Source organism: Camelina sativa, unplaced genomic scaffold (assembly GCF_000633955.1).
Source record: "Camelina sativa cultivar DH55 unplaced genomic scaffold, Cs unpScaffold00474, whole genome shotgun sequence".
Classification (NCBI taxonomy): Eukaryota; Viridiplantae; Streptophyta; class Magnoliopsida; order Brassicales; family Brassicaceae; genus Camelina; species Camelina sativa.
Genome location: NW_010921705.1, coordinates 113,545 through 128,480, shown reverse-complemented (window position 1 = coordinate 128,480; position 14,936 = coordinate 113,545). Strand labels below are relative to the sequence as shown.

At 33.1% G+C, this 14,936-nt stretch overlaps 2 protein-coding genes across 4 annotated transcripts in view; one reads left to right on the top strand and one right to left on the bottom strand.

Annotated features, from left to right (window-relative positions):
• Window positions 1-1,080, top strand: part of LOC104773157 — a 3,267-nt gene extending 2,187 nt beyond the window's left edge. For both annotated transcript variants that reach the window (XM_010497736.2, XM_010497734.2), the window contains exon 4: window positions 580-1,080. In XM_010497736.2, the coding sequence (XP_010496038.1) occupies window positions 580-957 (378 nt within the window). In that variant the 3' untranslated portion in view covers window positions 958-1,080. The remainder of the gene's footprint in view (window positions 1-579) is intronic.
• A 5,709-nt stretch (window positions 1,081-6,789) lies between these two features.
• LOC104773156 (NEDD8 ultimate buster 1) lies at window positions 6,790-9,992 on the bottom strand. 2 transcript variants are annotated; one of them, XM_010497731.1, is made up of 10 exons: window positions 9,615-9,992; window positions 9,260-9,382; window positions 9,075-9,171; window positions 8,903-8,938; window positions 8,567-8,754; window positions 8,362-8,464; window positions 8,097-8,278; window positions 7,930-8,007; window positions 7,489-7,685; window positions 6,790-7,387 (listed from the first exon to the last, which is right to left on the bottom strand). In XM_010497731.1, the coding sequence occupies exons 1-10, from the start codon at window positions 9,908-9,910 to the stop codon at window positions 6,984-6,986; spliced, it is 1,704 nt and encodes a 567-aa protein (XP_010496033.1). In that variant the 5' UTR covers window positions 9,911-9,992; the 3' UTR covers window positions 6,790-6,983. The 2 variants fall into 2 exon arrangements, with proteins under 2 accessions (XP_010496033.1, XP_010496034.1); XM_010497732.1 differs by lacking the exon at window positions 8,903-8,938.
• Window positions 9,993-14,936: the final 4,944 nt, after the last annotated feature.

Here is a 14,936-nt window from a genome sequence, read left to right as displayed (position 1 = left end):
CATACCCTGACTATTATTTTTTTTTTGCTCAAACGTATACATTGTTACTTATCTAACCTGACCGTCCCTTAAAATGTTTTTAACCCATAAAACTTGTTAGTTTTCGAAGATGAGAATCTCAAGAAAAAATGGGTTAATAAAATAAACCGTTTATTGTAAAAACATTATAAATAGGTTAGATTTTGAAATCTTGTCCTTTTGAACTAATGTATTATTTAATTAAAAACATGAAGAAAAATCCATAAAGGGGAGGCTAACATTTAAAAAAATAAGTCTATTATATCCTCTCATTGACCTTGCCGTTAGAACTTGGAAATATATATGTTTATATGCATAAATACTGTAAAATCTCCCATATCATGTGAAGCTAGTGCTTTGGTCCAAAGTGGTGTAATCCACTACCACACTTCAAACCACTTCATTGTTGCACTTTGTGATATCATGTTGCCAGAAAATACATTGAATTCACCATTACACGCACACATATATTCGTAAAAACAACAAGCTTTTTGAGCATGTTTTGTTTTAATGTTGCAAGAAATGAATATTGAAAAGGTTTTGGTTTATATATGCATGTAGGTGGACTTCGTGATGAAACGTTACAGGGACTTAACCCCATTCCTAAAGCCATGTCATACTCTAACCCTAGGTCCTGACTACATCATCCCACAAGACTTACTGACGGATGATGATGTGGCAGCCTACGAGACTCCTCGATCAACGGTGGTAGACGGTGATGAGTCCATGAGCTGGTCCTCGGCTTCCTCTGATAACAATGCCGGTGCGGCTGCTGCGTACGCCGCCTCCACCACCCATGTTGTGAGGAAAAAGCGGACCGGATTCTGCCTATGTGCCAAATCCGCTAATAGTTATAAAGAGGTATCGGAGGATCCTGACGATATTTCCACTTGCATCAATCGGCGAAAGGGCATTCCTCAACGATCTCCCCTCTGTTAACGTACTCCTTTAATTTTCTTTTTGTTTCTTAATCTTCTTTATTAGTTTCATTTCACCATATAGTCTTATATGTTACATGTATGAATTCTTGTGGCACGGTCTCTCAAATAAAGTTTATAATCAGCTTTCTTTTTTTTCTTTTTTTTTTTCTTTTTTTTTTTGGTTACATAGAAATTAGTTTAGCATACTTAAGAAGAAAATTTGATATGATCGTATAATAATCTGTTTCCGTTTGGACTGGACATTGATTGTGTCCAATAGATAAGTTTGAACAAAGACTCAATATCCCTAATAGGCATAAGCAAATATGTATATTCTTAACCAATAGATCACTTTTGTATTTCGTCACTCAGATCATGTGACGTGGTCGGTTCCGTGACCACACCACATCGTTTACTTCACGAGATCTCCTTTCTTATTCTAGAAAACGAGAAGGAGGAACGAGATCTCCTTTATATGGTTCCGGATTGGATTAACCTGTAAATATGTCCCCTCTAGGTTTTTGTCACATAACTGGTGTGTGAAGGGACTATTTCTCTTGATATATCTGTTGGAGTAGCAGTTGGAGGGTGATGTCGCCGGTTCTCAAGTGTCTGTTTGACACTTAAGTATGTTCTCAAAAGGAGTAGGTAATGTCCATTCTTCGGCTAGTTTGTGATTGTCATGCAGTCTGGGAGGCTTGCTTTTCCACTTTGTTTTCGTTGACCTGGTTCTTATCCACATGTTGTCAGACCATAAAATTTTGTATTAAAAATCACGATAAATAGATTGAGGAAAAGACGAATATACGAAAAAAAGACTATATGTACACTTACTTTTCAAGAAAAAAGACAAGTGAAATTTGTTGGCTCCTTATAGTGACATTTCAGATGACGTTTAGTTTATTGATTTAAATCTCTCTGGTCCCTTTTGGTCCAAATCCGATTTGAAAAACTCCTATTTATTCTCCCTACTCCCTATTCTTTCCAATATTATCAAAATCTCACTCTACCCTACTTATATTATATTATAAATTTAAATTTCAAAAGAAAAAAAAATAAAAATAACCAATAACAAAAATTCTCTCTCCTCTCTCATTAGCCACCAAATAAAATAAAACGGGATATTAAGCTCTTCTTCTTACGATTTTGAATCCTCCATATTCTCTCTCTTCTTCTTCTTCATCCACCATTAACACTCACTTCAAGGTAGTTTGAATCTCTCTTATTCTCTAGAATAGCAATGTGACAAAAATTTGGTTAGATATAACATTGCTCAATGAAATTGTTGTCAATCTCAATTGGAAGGATTGGAAAAATTGTAGATTTGTAAATTTTTTTAGTCTTTATGCTTGTTAGGGCATCTCCAACCCACCTCTATATTTGCTTTTTAACTCTATTTTAGAGTAAAATCTACTCTAATCCATCTCTATTTATACCTCTATAATAGAGATCTCTATTTTTTCCTCTATATATAGAGTTAAACTTTTTTATTTATAAAATGGTCCTTGAATTTTTAACACTTTTATATTTATGATCAAAATAAATAAAATGTATATTTAAATAGTTTAATAATAATTTAATGAAGTGGAGGTTTTGTATTGAACAACACAATACTGAAACTTTGTGGTAAAATTCAATTATCATATCAGATAAACAAAAATAACAGTCAAAATTTGGTTTGGTACAGAAGAATTACTCTTATGTTTCACAACTATAGTGTTCAATTCGCAATCCAATCCGCAAAAGCTAAGATTTGCTTATACAACATAACGATAAGTAACATAATGACCAGTGATTTCACTCGGACGAATGATCTTCACGACCTGCCAACGTTTTAATCCGAAGTATCTTGCGATTGGATCAGTCACTTGGATCCTTGGAAGCTAACAAAACCCATAAATAAAATATATGGGTTTACAGTGTTCACAAAAGTAATGTTTTTGGAAAAAGAATGTGCTACATGACATAATAACTACATGCATAATTTTACATAATATGATAATCGAGGATGAGCGTGATCTCAATGCACCGATCGAAGTTGAAAGAGAAGTTCCACCTCTAGGAGTCCAAATGGCGGAAGATGATGATATTCGATTCCAAGAATTTCTAGGTCGATTTAGAAAAATCAAAGATAAAGAAACTCATTTCTCACTTCGAAATGCATTAATTGAGTACTTGTGGGAAAAATACACTAATGTCGATGGTTAAAAAAATCTACTATGTTTTATTATTTTATATGATGCAATGTATTTCTTTTAATAAATGTGATATTTAAATAATATTTATGAATGTTAAAAATTTAAATAATATCATAATTTTATGAAAGTTTCATAAAATAAATGGGTTAGTTTGTAACTTTTATAAGTAAAAGGTATTAATAGTAAAATAAAAAAAGAATCTCTACGGAATATTCCTTTTTAGAGGAAAAAATAGAGGTATCCATTGGAGCAAAAGTCACCTCTATTATAGAGTTCCTCTATTTTAGAGGTAAAAATAGGGAAAACCATTGGAGATGGTCTTAAGGGTAGTAGACTTGTTTTCTTAGTGGATTAAGGTCTTGCGTTGGTTATTATGATTGAGAAAAGTTGAATTTGAGCTTGAATGCCAGCTTTTGTAGAAAAAATTGGGGATTTCAGATCTGGGACAACTGGGACCATTGGGTACAACTATGTAGAAAATTGCAGATCCACAAATTTGGTGCAACTGAGACAAATAGGTATAACTATGTTTATGAACTGCTACTAAAAATTTAAAAATATAGACTGTTTTCTTTCTCTTTCTTTTTCAGGTGACAATGAAAAAGACTTAAATCATACGTTTTCTTTTTGATGGATACTATTCAAGTATCGGAGAAGATATACGATGGATTTCAAGAGAAGAGAATGAAGTGTATTCTTTTCTTATGAAGACATTATCTAATGATGTATCATATGCTAAGTTGGTTGAGAAGATATGCAGCAAGATAAGGGTAGATGAGGCTATGAAAAATATGAGAGTTAGATACTTTCCCTTCTCATTCCCAAACTATAAGGGAATACCAAATTATATTCGAGATGATGAAGATGTTGTGTGTTATTTAAAGGATGTGTATAAAGAAGGGTTTAGAAGTGTTTTGCATGTCGAAGTCACCAATAATGATGAACAAAATCAGGGGATCGATGAAAATGAGGGGTTTGATCAAGTTTTAAGAAACGATTTGGTAACATGAAATGTTCCAAATAATAAAGAGATTGCTCTAATTGGTGGAGCGAATGATAGTGGTGGTGGTGGTATCCTAGATATGTACGTAAGAGAACCATCACTACAAAATCCAGTGGTGGTCGAGAATGAAGATAGAGATGTAGAAGGAAATGAGTCTGGAACTCTTTTATGGGAAGATAGTCTTGATATTACGATAGGCCAAGAATTTGGAAGCAAAGAAACAATACAAAGTTTAGTTGAAAAGGCTGGACATAAGAATTGTTTTGAGTTTTAACAGGTACAACTATTGTTAATTTCCTAGTCGTATTCCTACTAATTTTGAGTTGTTCTGTCTTGGTACAACTATAGTATTATCTTGCTTAACTTGCAGAATTTTATTAAATTAGAAAATTTAGAACCAAAATACAAAAATTTGGTCTTTTAAGATTACTTTGTATATAACAACCACAAAATTTTAACATATAGATCCACTTCACATGTGAAAAACAAATCTAATCATAGAAATCCAAATTCTTCAACAAACAACCTTAGTCTTTTAAGGTTACTTCATATATAACAACCACAAATTATGAGAATCAAGAAATAATGGTGATTTCAAACATTTATATACAAGATGACATAGTAAATCTATTCTAATTATGTAATATCATAAATACAACTAGAAAAAATGATCTAAGGTAAAAAAACAACTAATTTTTGTGGTTTTTAGAACAGAGAACAACTATGTTTATTTTAGTACAACTATGTACAACTGAACAACTATATTAATTTTTAACGGCGCAAACAATTAATTTTTATACACGTGGGTTCTTTGACGGCGCCAGGTGTCACAAGGTGGACTTTTGACGGCGTAAAAGGTTAAACTTAGATTACTCAGTTGTACCAAAATAATTTTCAAATGAGATAACTATTTCTTCTAAGACATAGGTGCACTTGGATTTACTGAGTTGTACCAAAATACTTCATTTGTTAAATAACCCAAGAACATAGTTGTCCCTTAAAATACTAGTTGCACCTAAATACCAGTTGCATAAACACAAAAGAAAAATATCCAAATTCACATCTGAGTTTTCAAATACAAACAAAGATCACTTCTTTTTTTTCTCAGTCGTGAAAGGAGTAGTGATGAACGTTGATGGACGGAGCTTCCTCTTCTCTCTCAGAGCTTCCTGCTCTCTTTTACCATCACCAGCTGCCTCACCTTGTCCTTCTTTTCCTGTTTCTTCTTCCATCTCAACCACAAATTCTCCTTCTCCTCCTTCATTTTCTATTACATTTCCTATTCCATCTCCCATCTGAACATTAGATTCTCTTTCTTTTTATATTCCATTTTCTAATAGCGGGTGAGCTTTCAGTACCTCTTGCATTAGATCCTCCTCTGGTTTTGGCCATTTGGATAGGTTCCCGCAACAACAAATTAATATCAAACTTTGAAAAGCTGTCTCATTATCTACATAAACTCACACAATCTCAATATCGAAAGCAACAATAGATAAAAACTCACACAATCCAAACACAAAAACAAACTCAAATTCATACAATCTGAACATAAACACAAACTCAAACTCACACAATCTCACAAACTCAATCCGAACACAAACTGAATCCAAACACAAACTCACAAATTCTCATTATTTATTTACATAATTATAAGAAATATAATGCGTCTTTAACACATTTCACGAAATCATTTCACAAACACATTTACCAAACTCAGAACTCACAAAATTCAAATCTTTTTCACATTATTCAGAGAACTAAACCCAACAATCAGTCGAAATTAGGGATCAAAAGAAAGAAACAAAAAGAATGGCTTACAATAACTGGTAGCTGAGAGGAAACGGACAACGAATTTCGATTCTCACGGTGGAATTCTCCAAAGAGAAGAAGAAAGGAGATTGAGAGAAACAGACGAGAAAAAGAGAAGAATAAGACAAAAGAGTTTCAAGAGAAGAGAGAACAAAAGAAGATGAACGAGATCGATCCTCCTCTGTATCCGTCGACTTGATTCGAAAAAGAAGAAGACGAGAAAAAAATAAGAATAAAAATTAGGATTTTGTTTGAGATTGAAGGATTTGGGGATTAAGATCCGAAATTGATATGGATATCCGAAACTAATATGGGTCTAGATCCAAAATAAGGTTGGGGTTTGTAAATATATCAAAAATCCTAAATTTATTAGTTTTTTACTAATTATCTAAATAAAAATAAACATTTAAATATATGTTTATTATTAGGGGGCTAAATAGAATGGAAATAGAGATGTAGGGCCCGAGAGATTAAAATCCAACGTTTATTTATAGGAGTGAGTATCTTGACCTCCAAGTTAGAGAAATGATAAGATTGTGCGTCAACATCAAGAATAAATTGTCTTGATACGCAAGGATAAGGCCAGATATATTTCAAACTTATTCCAAATATATTTGGGCGTTGTCTGAAAACTTCTAAATATATTTGCTATTACTGTACGTAAAATTTTGACCCAACACGTTTTATTTCGAAACTATACACACACGTGAGTTCCCGCTGACGTGCTGGGTCGAATTTTTGGGTCATGGTCCTTTATGTCCAGTCCGGTTGTATAAGTCAAAATGAAAGATGGAGGATGGAGTTTAATTAATTTCCTACCAATGAAAAACTCGTAACCAAATATCTCATTTAATGTCTTTCCATATATTTATTTATTTGAACTTCTCTCTATATGCTGAAATGCCCTTTACCAATATATAATAACTAGCATAGCAAATCCTAGTAAACATAATAAGAAAGGTAACTAACTGGCATAGCATACCAACCCAGATTGGCCATTATTAGTTATCTACAACTTTCTCCAGCATCATCTTTTCAAGCAGACTCCTGGGATGCATCTAGCATGGCCAGGTACTCATTGATAGCTTCAATTTCCAAAACAAGATTGATATCATAGGCCGACAAAGAATCAACCCTGGCGATTTCATTTGCTATGTCATCTTCAATTTCAGAGTCCCGCTCTTGATCTTCTTCCTCGCCGTCGTCACCGGATGTGCTTCCTCGGTTTGCAGTCTCATCTGTTGTGTCATCTTTCATCTCAGAGTCCTGCTCTGCCCCACCACCATCAACTTCATTGGATGTGCTTTCTCGACCCCCGAAACCACTGCTCTCCGCAACCCCATCGTTAGCGCTGCTTGCTGGGTGTGCTTCTGGTACAGATTGTAGTAGCCTTTGGATTATATCTTCTCGGAGTCCACCAGCCTGCAAAGCAGAGGTTGCTGCAGAGAGACGTAAATGGCATTTCATCAAATTCTATACAACGGACTTCAACAATAATATGCAACTGCAGAAACAGCTCAGCTCAGATAAGAAAAATTACCTCGTCCTCGTTCAAAGCCCATAGTCACAAGTTCGTCAACTGATATCCCAACTAGTTGTTCTTGTCTTTTTCTTTTCCTCGATTCAATGTAAGCCTGTATCGACGAGTTAACTTTTGGGTTCGTGAGTGTATCAAGAGCTTGCTGAAAATCGTTCTCATTTCTCCGGAGGGATTCAGCAGCAAGATCCCTTGCATATCTGCAAAAGGTAAACGCCTTTAAGTTATACACAATGTTTTTAAGCAAAAGCCTCATGTTAATATAACACAGGAGCTTCAAGGCTTTATCTAACAAACACAGGAAAGCTAATCGTTGATCTGCAAAGGTAAAGCACTTTCACAGAATCTTTTTGTTCTTTGTTTAACCTTTTTTCTAACTTAAAACAATTCTGTATAAATAGCAGAAGACAACAAGTGTAGAAGTATTTACAGTGCGTTACTTACCCAATAGAGTTGAGCCTGTTAAGCATCTGCATATCAACAGCTTTCTTCATGGGTGTCACTCCATACTTTTTCTGCTCACTGCAATATCAGCTTTAGTTTTTGCTTATTTGAAGATCGAAAAGTCACTAAAGATCATAACTACTGCAATTAGACTAGTAAGAACATACTTTATTTCTTTTTGTCTCTGGAGATCCTCCTCCCGCTTTTGGGCTCTTTTTGCCCTCTCTTCAATAAGAAAATCAATAGAACTTGCAATATCCTGATTGTTCAATCGCAAAGCTCTTTTAGCATCCTTCTCTTGGAAGCCCATACCCATAACTAGAGACAGAGTTTCATCAGGTATTTGTAGCTGCATCACAATGCACAACAACATTAACTTTGTAACAATTGAATAACACTAAGTGCGAAATTATTCCAGTACAGCTCACTAACCTGCAAGAATTTCGCATGGGCGGACTTCAGTGCATTCAAGGCTTTATCACACTGACCAGTGTGATATGCCACAACACCTTCTAGTAACTCTAGTCTCACGTATCTAGCAATTAGATAGACAAAATATTTACTCTGTAGGCAAGGCACATTTATCGGGTATTCCTCAACTAAAAATGCAAAAAAAAACATATGAAAACGAACTCACAGTGCCATCTCTGGACTTTGACCTGCTTGAAGGAGTCTCAAACGAGAAAGATCCTTCCCATGAGCACGCTCGAGTCCTTTCCTTGCTCTCTCCAGGCGAACTCCAGCATCTGAAAGGCATTTGATGTCCCGGAGCAAGAAATAGCACCATACAATGTCTATTTCCATCATAGGGAGGTTGTCAACAAACTGTAAGAATATAATACAGTCATGTGTTAGATACAAATGAGGTTAATTCAGCATCCCGGAGACTCAGAAAACAAGCTATAAACCAGTTTGCTAAGAGGATCCATATTGGTATCATATGCTGAAATTTATTCAAATGAGAAAAGAATACCGCGAGAATCTTGGGATCGCAGAGCAAGAATGATTCCTACAAAACAAAGAAAAAAAAAGACAGGACGCTGTTGCAGAACCATTCACACCACAAAAACGTACTTGCAACAAAAATCAGTACACATTATTGGTAGAAAAAAAAAAAAAACTGATTCCCAGCAGTAGCAACTAACCTCTGCCATAGCAAGCACTTCAACTGCATCGGAATACATTTCCATTTCTATTAAACTTTTTGCTTTAGTGTGTAACATAAGACCCATCATTGCAGCACTGTGGAACAAAAACAAAAAAAAAAAAAGACTTCATTAGCATTCATGTTTGCCTAGCAATTCCGTTTCCCAACCTGATTGAGCAATACCTCTGATCAGTCTCAGTTCCAAACTGTACTTTATGACCTCCCTGATCTTCCAGCTCAATGTTATAGTCTTCAATCGGTAATGAACCATCAGCATGTCTCTTGGATAAAGCAGTCGCTGCAGCTCTACAACATTCACATAGACAGTCACCAATCATTAGTACCAAATCAGACTAAACATACTCACTTGACATAAGAAGTGGCAAAATTAAGACTTTATAACTAAGGACACAGATGATCATAACACTATGCATCAGAATACAATCCAAAATCAGAATTGGCAAATTGGGTTCTTGCAAAAAGACACATGAAGTTTAAAAATTCAGACTTTATAACCAAAGATGATCAAGAGACTCACTTGACACGAGAGAGACGACGGGACCTTTCTTCTTCGTCCACGATCGATTTGCCTTCTTCGGGTGCAGCGCCACGAGTAGAGAGGATCTTGGAGTTTTCTTTAATACCCAATTGCGCAAGCGTGAGAGTAGCATCGCCGTCGTCTTTGAGGATTTTTCCGGCGCAAATTAGTTTGATTGAGTCAGGATCGAGACCTGATCGCTTAGCGACTTCGTCTCTTAACATGTGTAGAGTCCAATTCTCGAGTTCTACCTCAATTAAACCTCCCCATGTCCCAGCAACTTTGAGTTTCGCCATTGATGAGTTTTCCGACTTTTTTTCTCCGAACAACGCTAACTAGGTTTTACAGAGAAGTTGTAAACTTTGTTTTTACTTATATATTTATTTAGTCGGCGAAACTAAATTTATAGTAATATTTAAGATTTTCTCAATATTTTTATTAGATTTTTTCATGTATTGCTGTGATTATTTTATATTAAAAATAGTCCTCTTTTTGTTCCACTATATTATTTTTTTCGTTAAAATCTTAAAAACACAAAGATTAAAAATTAAAAATATTTTATTATTTATAAAAGTTCAACCAGTAGAAACAAAAAAACAATCAATATATATAAAATTAACTTTCCTCTCTTATCCTTCTCCACATCAGTAATATTATATTTTTTTTTAATTATTAAAAATTACTAATTTATTTTTTTATTTATTATATATTTATTACTTACAATTAATAATAATAATAATAGATTAAAAATAAATTAAGTAAAATCAATTAAATTTTAAAATAGTAAAAACAATATATAAATTTGTTTTATTAATTAATAAAATAATAATTATATAAAAATAAATTAAATAACATAAATAAAAATTTCAAATCTTATTATATAAAATTGGGTTTTAAAAATTAGTCAATAACAGGATCATGACACATGTCAAATGTACTGATGAGATATTGACATGCGACGAAAAATTATTATTTATCAAAACAACTAATTAAAAAAATAATTTTCAAAGTTAGCCATTAATAGGATTATGACACTTGTCAAGTATACTGATGAGATATTGACACGTATCAAAAAATTAATATTTTTCAAAACAACTAATTAAGAAAATAACATTAAATCTACATAAAATTTACATATTTATATATTTAAAAATTCTTAAATCAAAAAAAGAAAATTAACAAAACTTATCTCTTTTCCATTGTACGCTAATTATATTATACTTCCTCCGTTTCAAAATATAAAATGTTTTAGAGAAGTTTTTTGTTTCCTAATATAAGATGTTTTCAAGTTTTGATGCAACTTTTATATTAGTTTAGTATTTTATATTATGCAATATTGTTTCTGATTGGTTGAACTTGTTAAAAATTAAAACTTCTTAATATGCGTGTTTTAGTTAAAACATCCTATATTTTGAAACAGAGGGAGTACATTTTTTCTTAATTAGATTTTGACATATATAAATAAAAAAAATTATTCATTAAGCATGTATATTATTATTAATCAATAAATAGTGAATAACAAATTTAAAAAGAATAACATAAGTTATGTCAAAAGAATTATTAGTTTTGAAACATAACAGCTAATTAAGAAAATGACATTATATCTACATTAAAATTATGTTTGTGAAATGACTTTACTAGAGTGGCCATTGGTAAGTCCAATTGGATCGAGTCCCCCTCTCTACGAATGTAGAAATTTGGCTAATGTACGGGCTGTTGTGACCCAAATGTTGACAAAAAATATTATATGTTTCTATCGAAATCTTTGACCTTTGATTTTTTTTTCCGATATAATTTTGCCGATCTATTGCGTGGATCTTTGATTCGTTCAGACTCTTCAATGGAAGCTATCAAATGCAATGAAATGGAATCAAAGTATATAAATCCCGCTAATTTAATCGAGGATGGAGACACTGCTGAAAGTTCCACAAGTGATTCCACAGTTAGTAGCATTATAAGTTTGGAAAATTAGTCGGTAATTGATGATTCTGGTCAAAATCTAGAGTTTTCTCTTCTGAATATTGTTGATGATTATGGTACTGAAATAAGAGCTGCTTGATCGAGTCATTGAGAAGCGATTTTCAAATTTGGGAAGTTGGAATGGTAAACCATTTTAAAATTGGTTTCCAACCGGATTTATGTAGTTTTCTATCGGATTTGGTTCGTAAATCGTTTAAACCAAGGTATATGGAGAAATATATGAGAAATTTTGATTTGGGTAGAAATAAGTTGAGAATTTACGATTCGAGAATATTTGAGACGAGGTCATAGTTTTAAGTAGTTTTGGTACAATGCGATACTTGTGAGGAGTAAATAGGTCGCCGATATGATTATGACATATGTCATGTTTTGGATTGTTTATAAATTTTATATTTTGTATATTTGAATTATCTAAGATTTATATATACCATCATGATTATATTTTCAAATTTTTACTTTTATTATGTTATATTGATAACTCTCTAATTTACATGTTTTAGACATTCTTTTTGATCTATGTTTTGCATTATATATACCTTAATCTTAGCATTTGTAGGTCCTTAATCTTAGGAATTTGCATTTAGGCCACTTAGGGTGCTGCAAGGTTCACACACATCCATTCCATCTACACATATCTCAATAAAAAGATAGTTTCAATCATCCCTCCTAACAGCACGACCGCCACAACCATCAGTTGTAGCTTAGGACACGGCTATCTGAGATGCCCAGCCTCCCTACAGTGGTAACACACACGAGCAGTTGGCGGTGCTGGCGGGTTGCCCCTCGGTGGACAACTCGCCACCCTGTGCTCCAATCTCCCACCCCCGAAGCATCTTGCACCACTAGACCCAGACATCTGCATGGCATCAAATTTCCTCTTCTGCCCCTGCGCAGGCTTACCGCTCTTGCAAGGAACATAATGTGGCTGAGTCCGCTTCGGCTCCGCCGGAGGACTGACCACCACATCCTGTGACCTCAAGTCATCCTCTATCCCGGGTGCAGTCTCCACCAGCTCCGCTCTTGTAGCGTAGCTCCTCACTCAACACCGAGTCCTCAGGTCATCACGCAGAGCCAACAAGAACATCCGCACCTGATCCGACTCTGGCTCCAAAGCCCTTCCTGCATGCCCCACAAGCCGTTTGAACTCTACGTCCAGCTCCCTCACAATACGGTTCCCCTGAGTCAAACCCAAGAACCGCGCCTCCATGTGATCAAGTGCCTCCTGCGAAAAATACTTGGCGTTGAACTCTCCCACAAAGTCCATCCAATTCATCTCGCGGTGCACTCTCCATGCCGTCACCAACCTCCACCAGACCCTCGCATCCCCCGGAAGGTAGTACGTTGCCAAGTCTACCCGATAGTGGTCAGAATCTGTGATAATGCACTATTTTAGTTTTTTTTCTCTTTGTTTGAATTGTTCTGACATGTTTGGTAACTTCTAGTTTGAAAAAACATGAAGTGACAAAAAATATTTTAAGTTTAATATTTAGAATTTTCAAAGGTTTTAGAATTTTTTGTGAGAGTTTTAATAATTATTTCCGAATTTAAAAATAATTTAATTTTTCAAATATTAAACTTTTGTTATATGTTTTAGAGAATTTAACATATGTTAATATTTATTTAAATATCTGTATATTCTTGTTTTCTCTATTCATGATACCCAATGCAGAAGCAGTAGTCTATATAGACCATAAGACTTTGTAATCCTAGGTAAAGGAGTAGGCATGGAGAACATGAGGTGTATAGGATAGAGGATGATCACGTTATGATTATAAAAACTAAATAATCTTACTTTACTTAATCTATTATTTGTATTGAATCATGGAAAAGTAGATGGTGGATCCAAGTAAGGTCCGAAAACATGGATTTATGACAATAGAAAATTCCAAAAACACTTGTATTAATTTATGACAATAGAAAGAGAATGGATGGAGCAAGATGCACTTATATTTGTGAATATATGAGGACAAAGACATCCTTATTTTTGTCCAAGCTTGTGATGAAACTCGATAAGAGAAAACACTCATGAGGCTGTTTTATTTTAATTGTATTTTTACAAAGACATTTAATAATGACAGCATATACATACACATACACATCTTTAATTATATATTGATATATCTCGTAAATTTGATTTTATATTTTAGGAAAGAACTGTAGATGTGATGTTTCAGAATAAGAATACTCAAAGTGCAGTGCATTTTGCTTCATTCTTTCTATTTCTATTGTCATAAATACAAGTGTTTCTGGTATCTTTTTATGTTATTTTGCTGGTCCTACAATTGAAGCAACTAAAATAATTAAACCATGGCAAGAACAAAATGAAGAAAATAAAGATATGAAAAGAAAGTCTTAGAAAACATAATGGCTGCATATGTAATCTTCAGATATATATAACAGAGGTACTACTACTTACTAATTAGAACAAAACATAAAACAATACAATAGATGCACACAAAAAAAAACAATACAATATTAATATTTAATATAGTAATTAAGTAGTACCCCAATCTACTTAATTAAGGACATCACGAAGTCCACAAACACGCTTTCCTTATCGGCAATGTTTTTTGTATTCAACGGGTGTTGAATAGATTAAATTTAAATATTTATTTATCAATATATCAATAAGTGGAAGTTAAACAAAAAAAATTACATATAAGAAATTTTTAATCATTTATTTGATTAGACATAAAAAATACAATTTTTTTGTTGGAAACTTAATATTTACATAAAAATCAAAAGGGAAAGTGTTGTGATGGCGGGAAGTCGGGTCACCCTTTGATGCATTCCTTCTATCATTAATTCACCATTTAAGAATTTTTTTTACTTTTAAGAGTTAATGCAGATAAATTGCACACAGTTGAGATTTTTTTGTCTTTGTGGTAAATACAGGAGAAATGCATACAAATCTAGTCTACAGCTTTTTTGTAATGTTCACTCTTTTTTATGTAGACCAATAAAATAAAATAATAATTCAAACACATTTTATTTATTTTTATTTTCTTCTTTCCACTTTTATAAAAACAATTATATAACACACAATCAAAGTTTCTATCATTTTCATTCATCTTCTCTATCAAAAGTATTTGTTTACACAAATTAAACATAATTTATTTTTCTATATATTAAAATGTTCTTTTATCTTTTCTACACTTATTGATATTTAATAAAATTCTGTAAGTAAAAAACATATAATTTATGTAATTATTGATATTTATGTTTATGTATTATATATAACTTATGTACATACTAATTTTGTTGTAGTTAGTATTATATTATATTTAAAATATTTAATAATTTTAATTAGAAAATATAATATATTTAAAATATATCGAACCG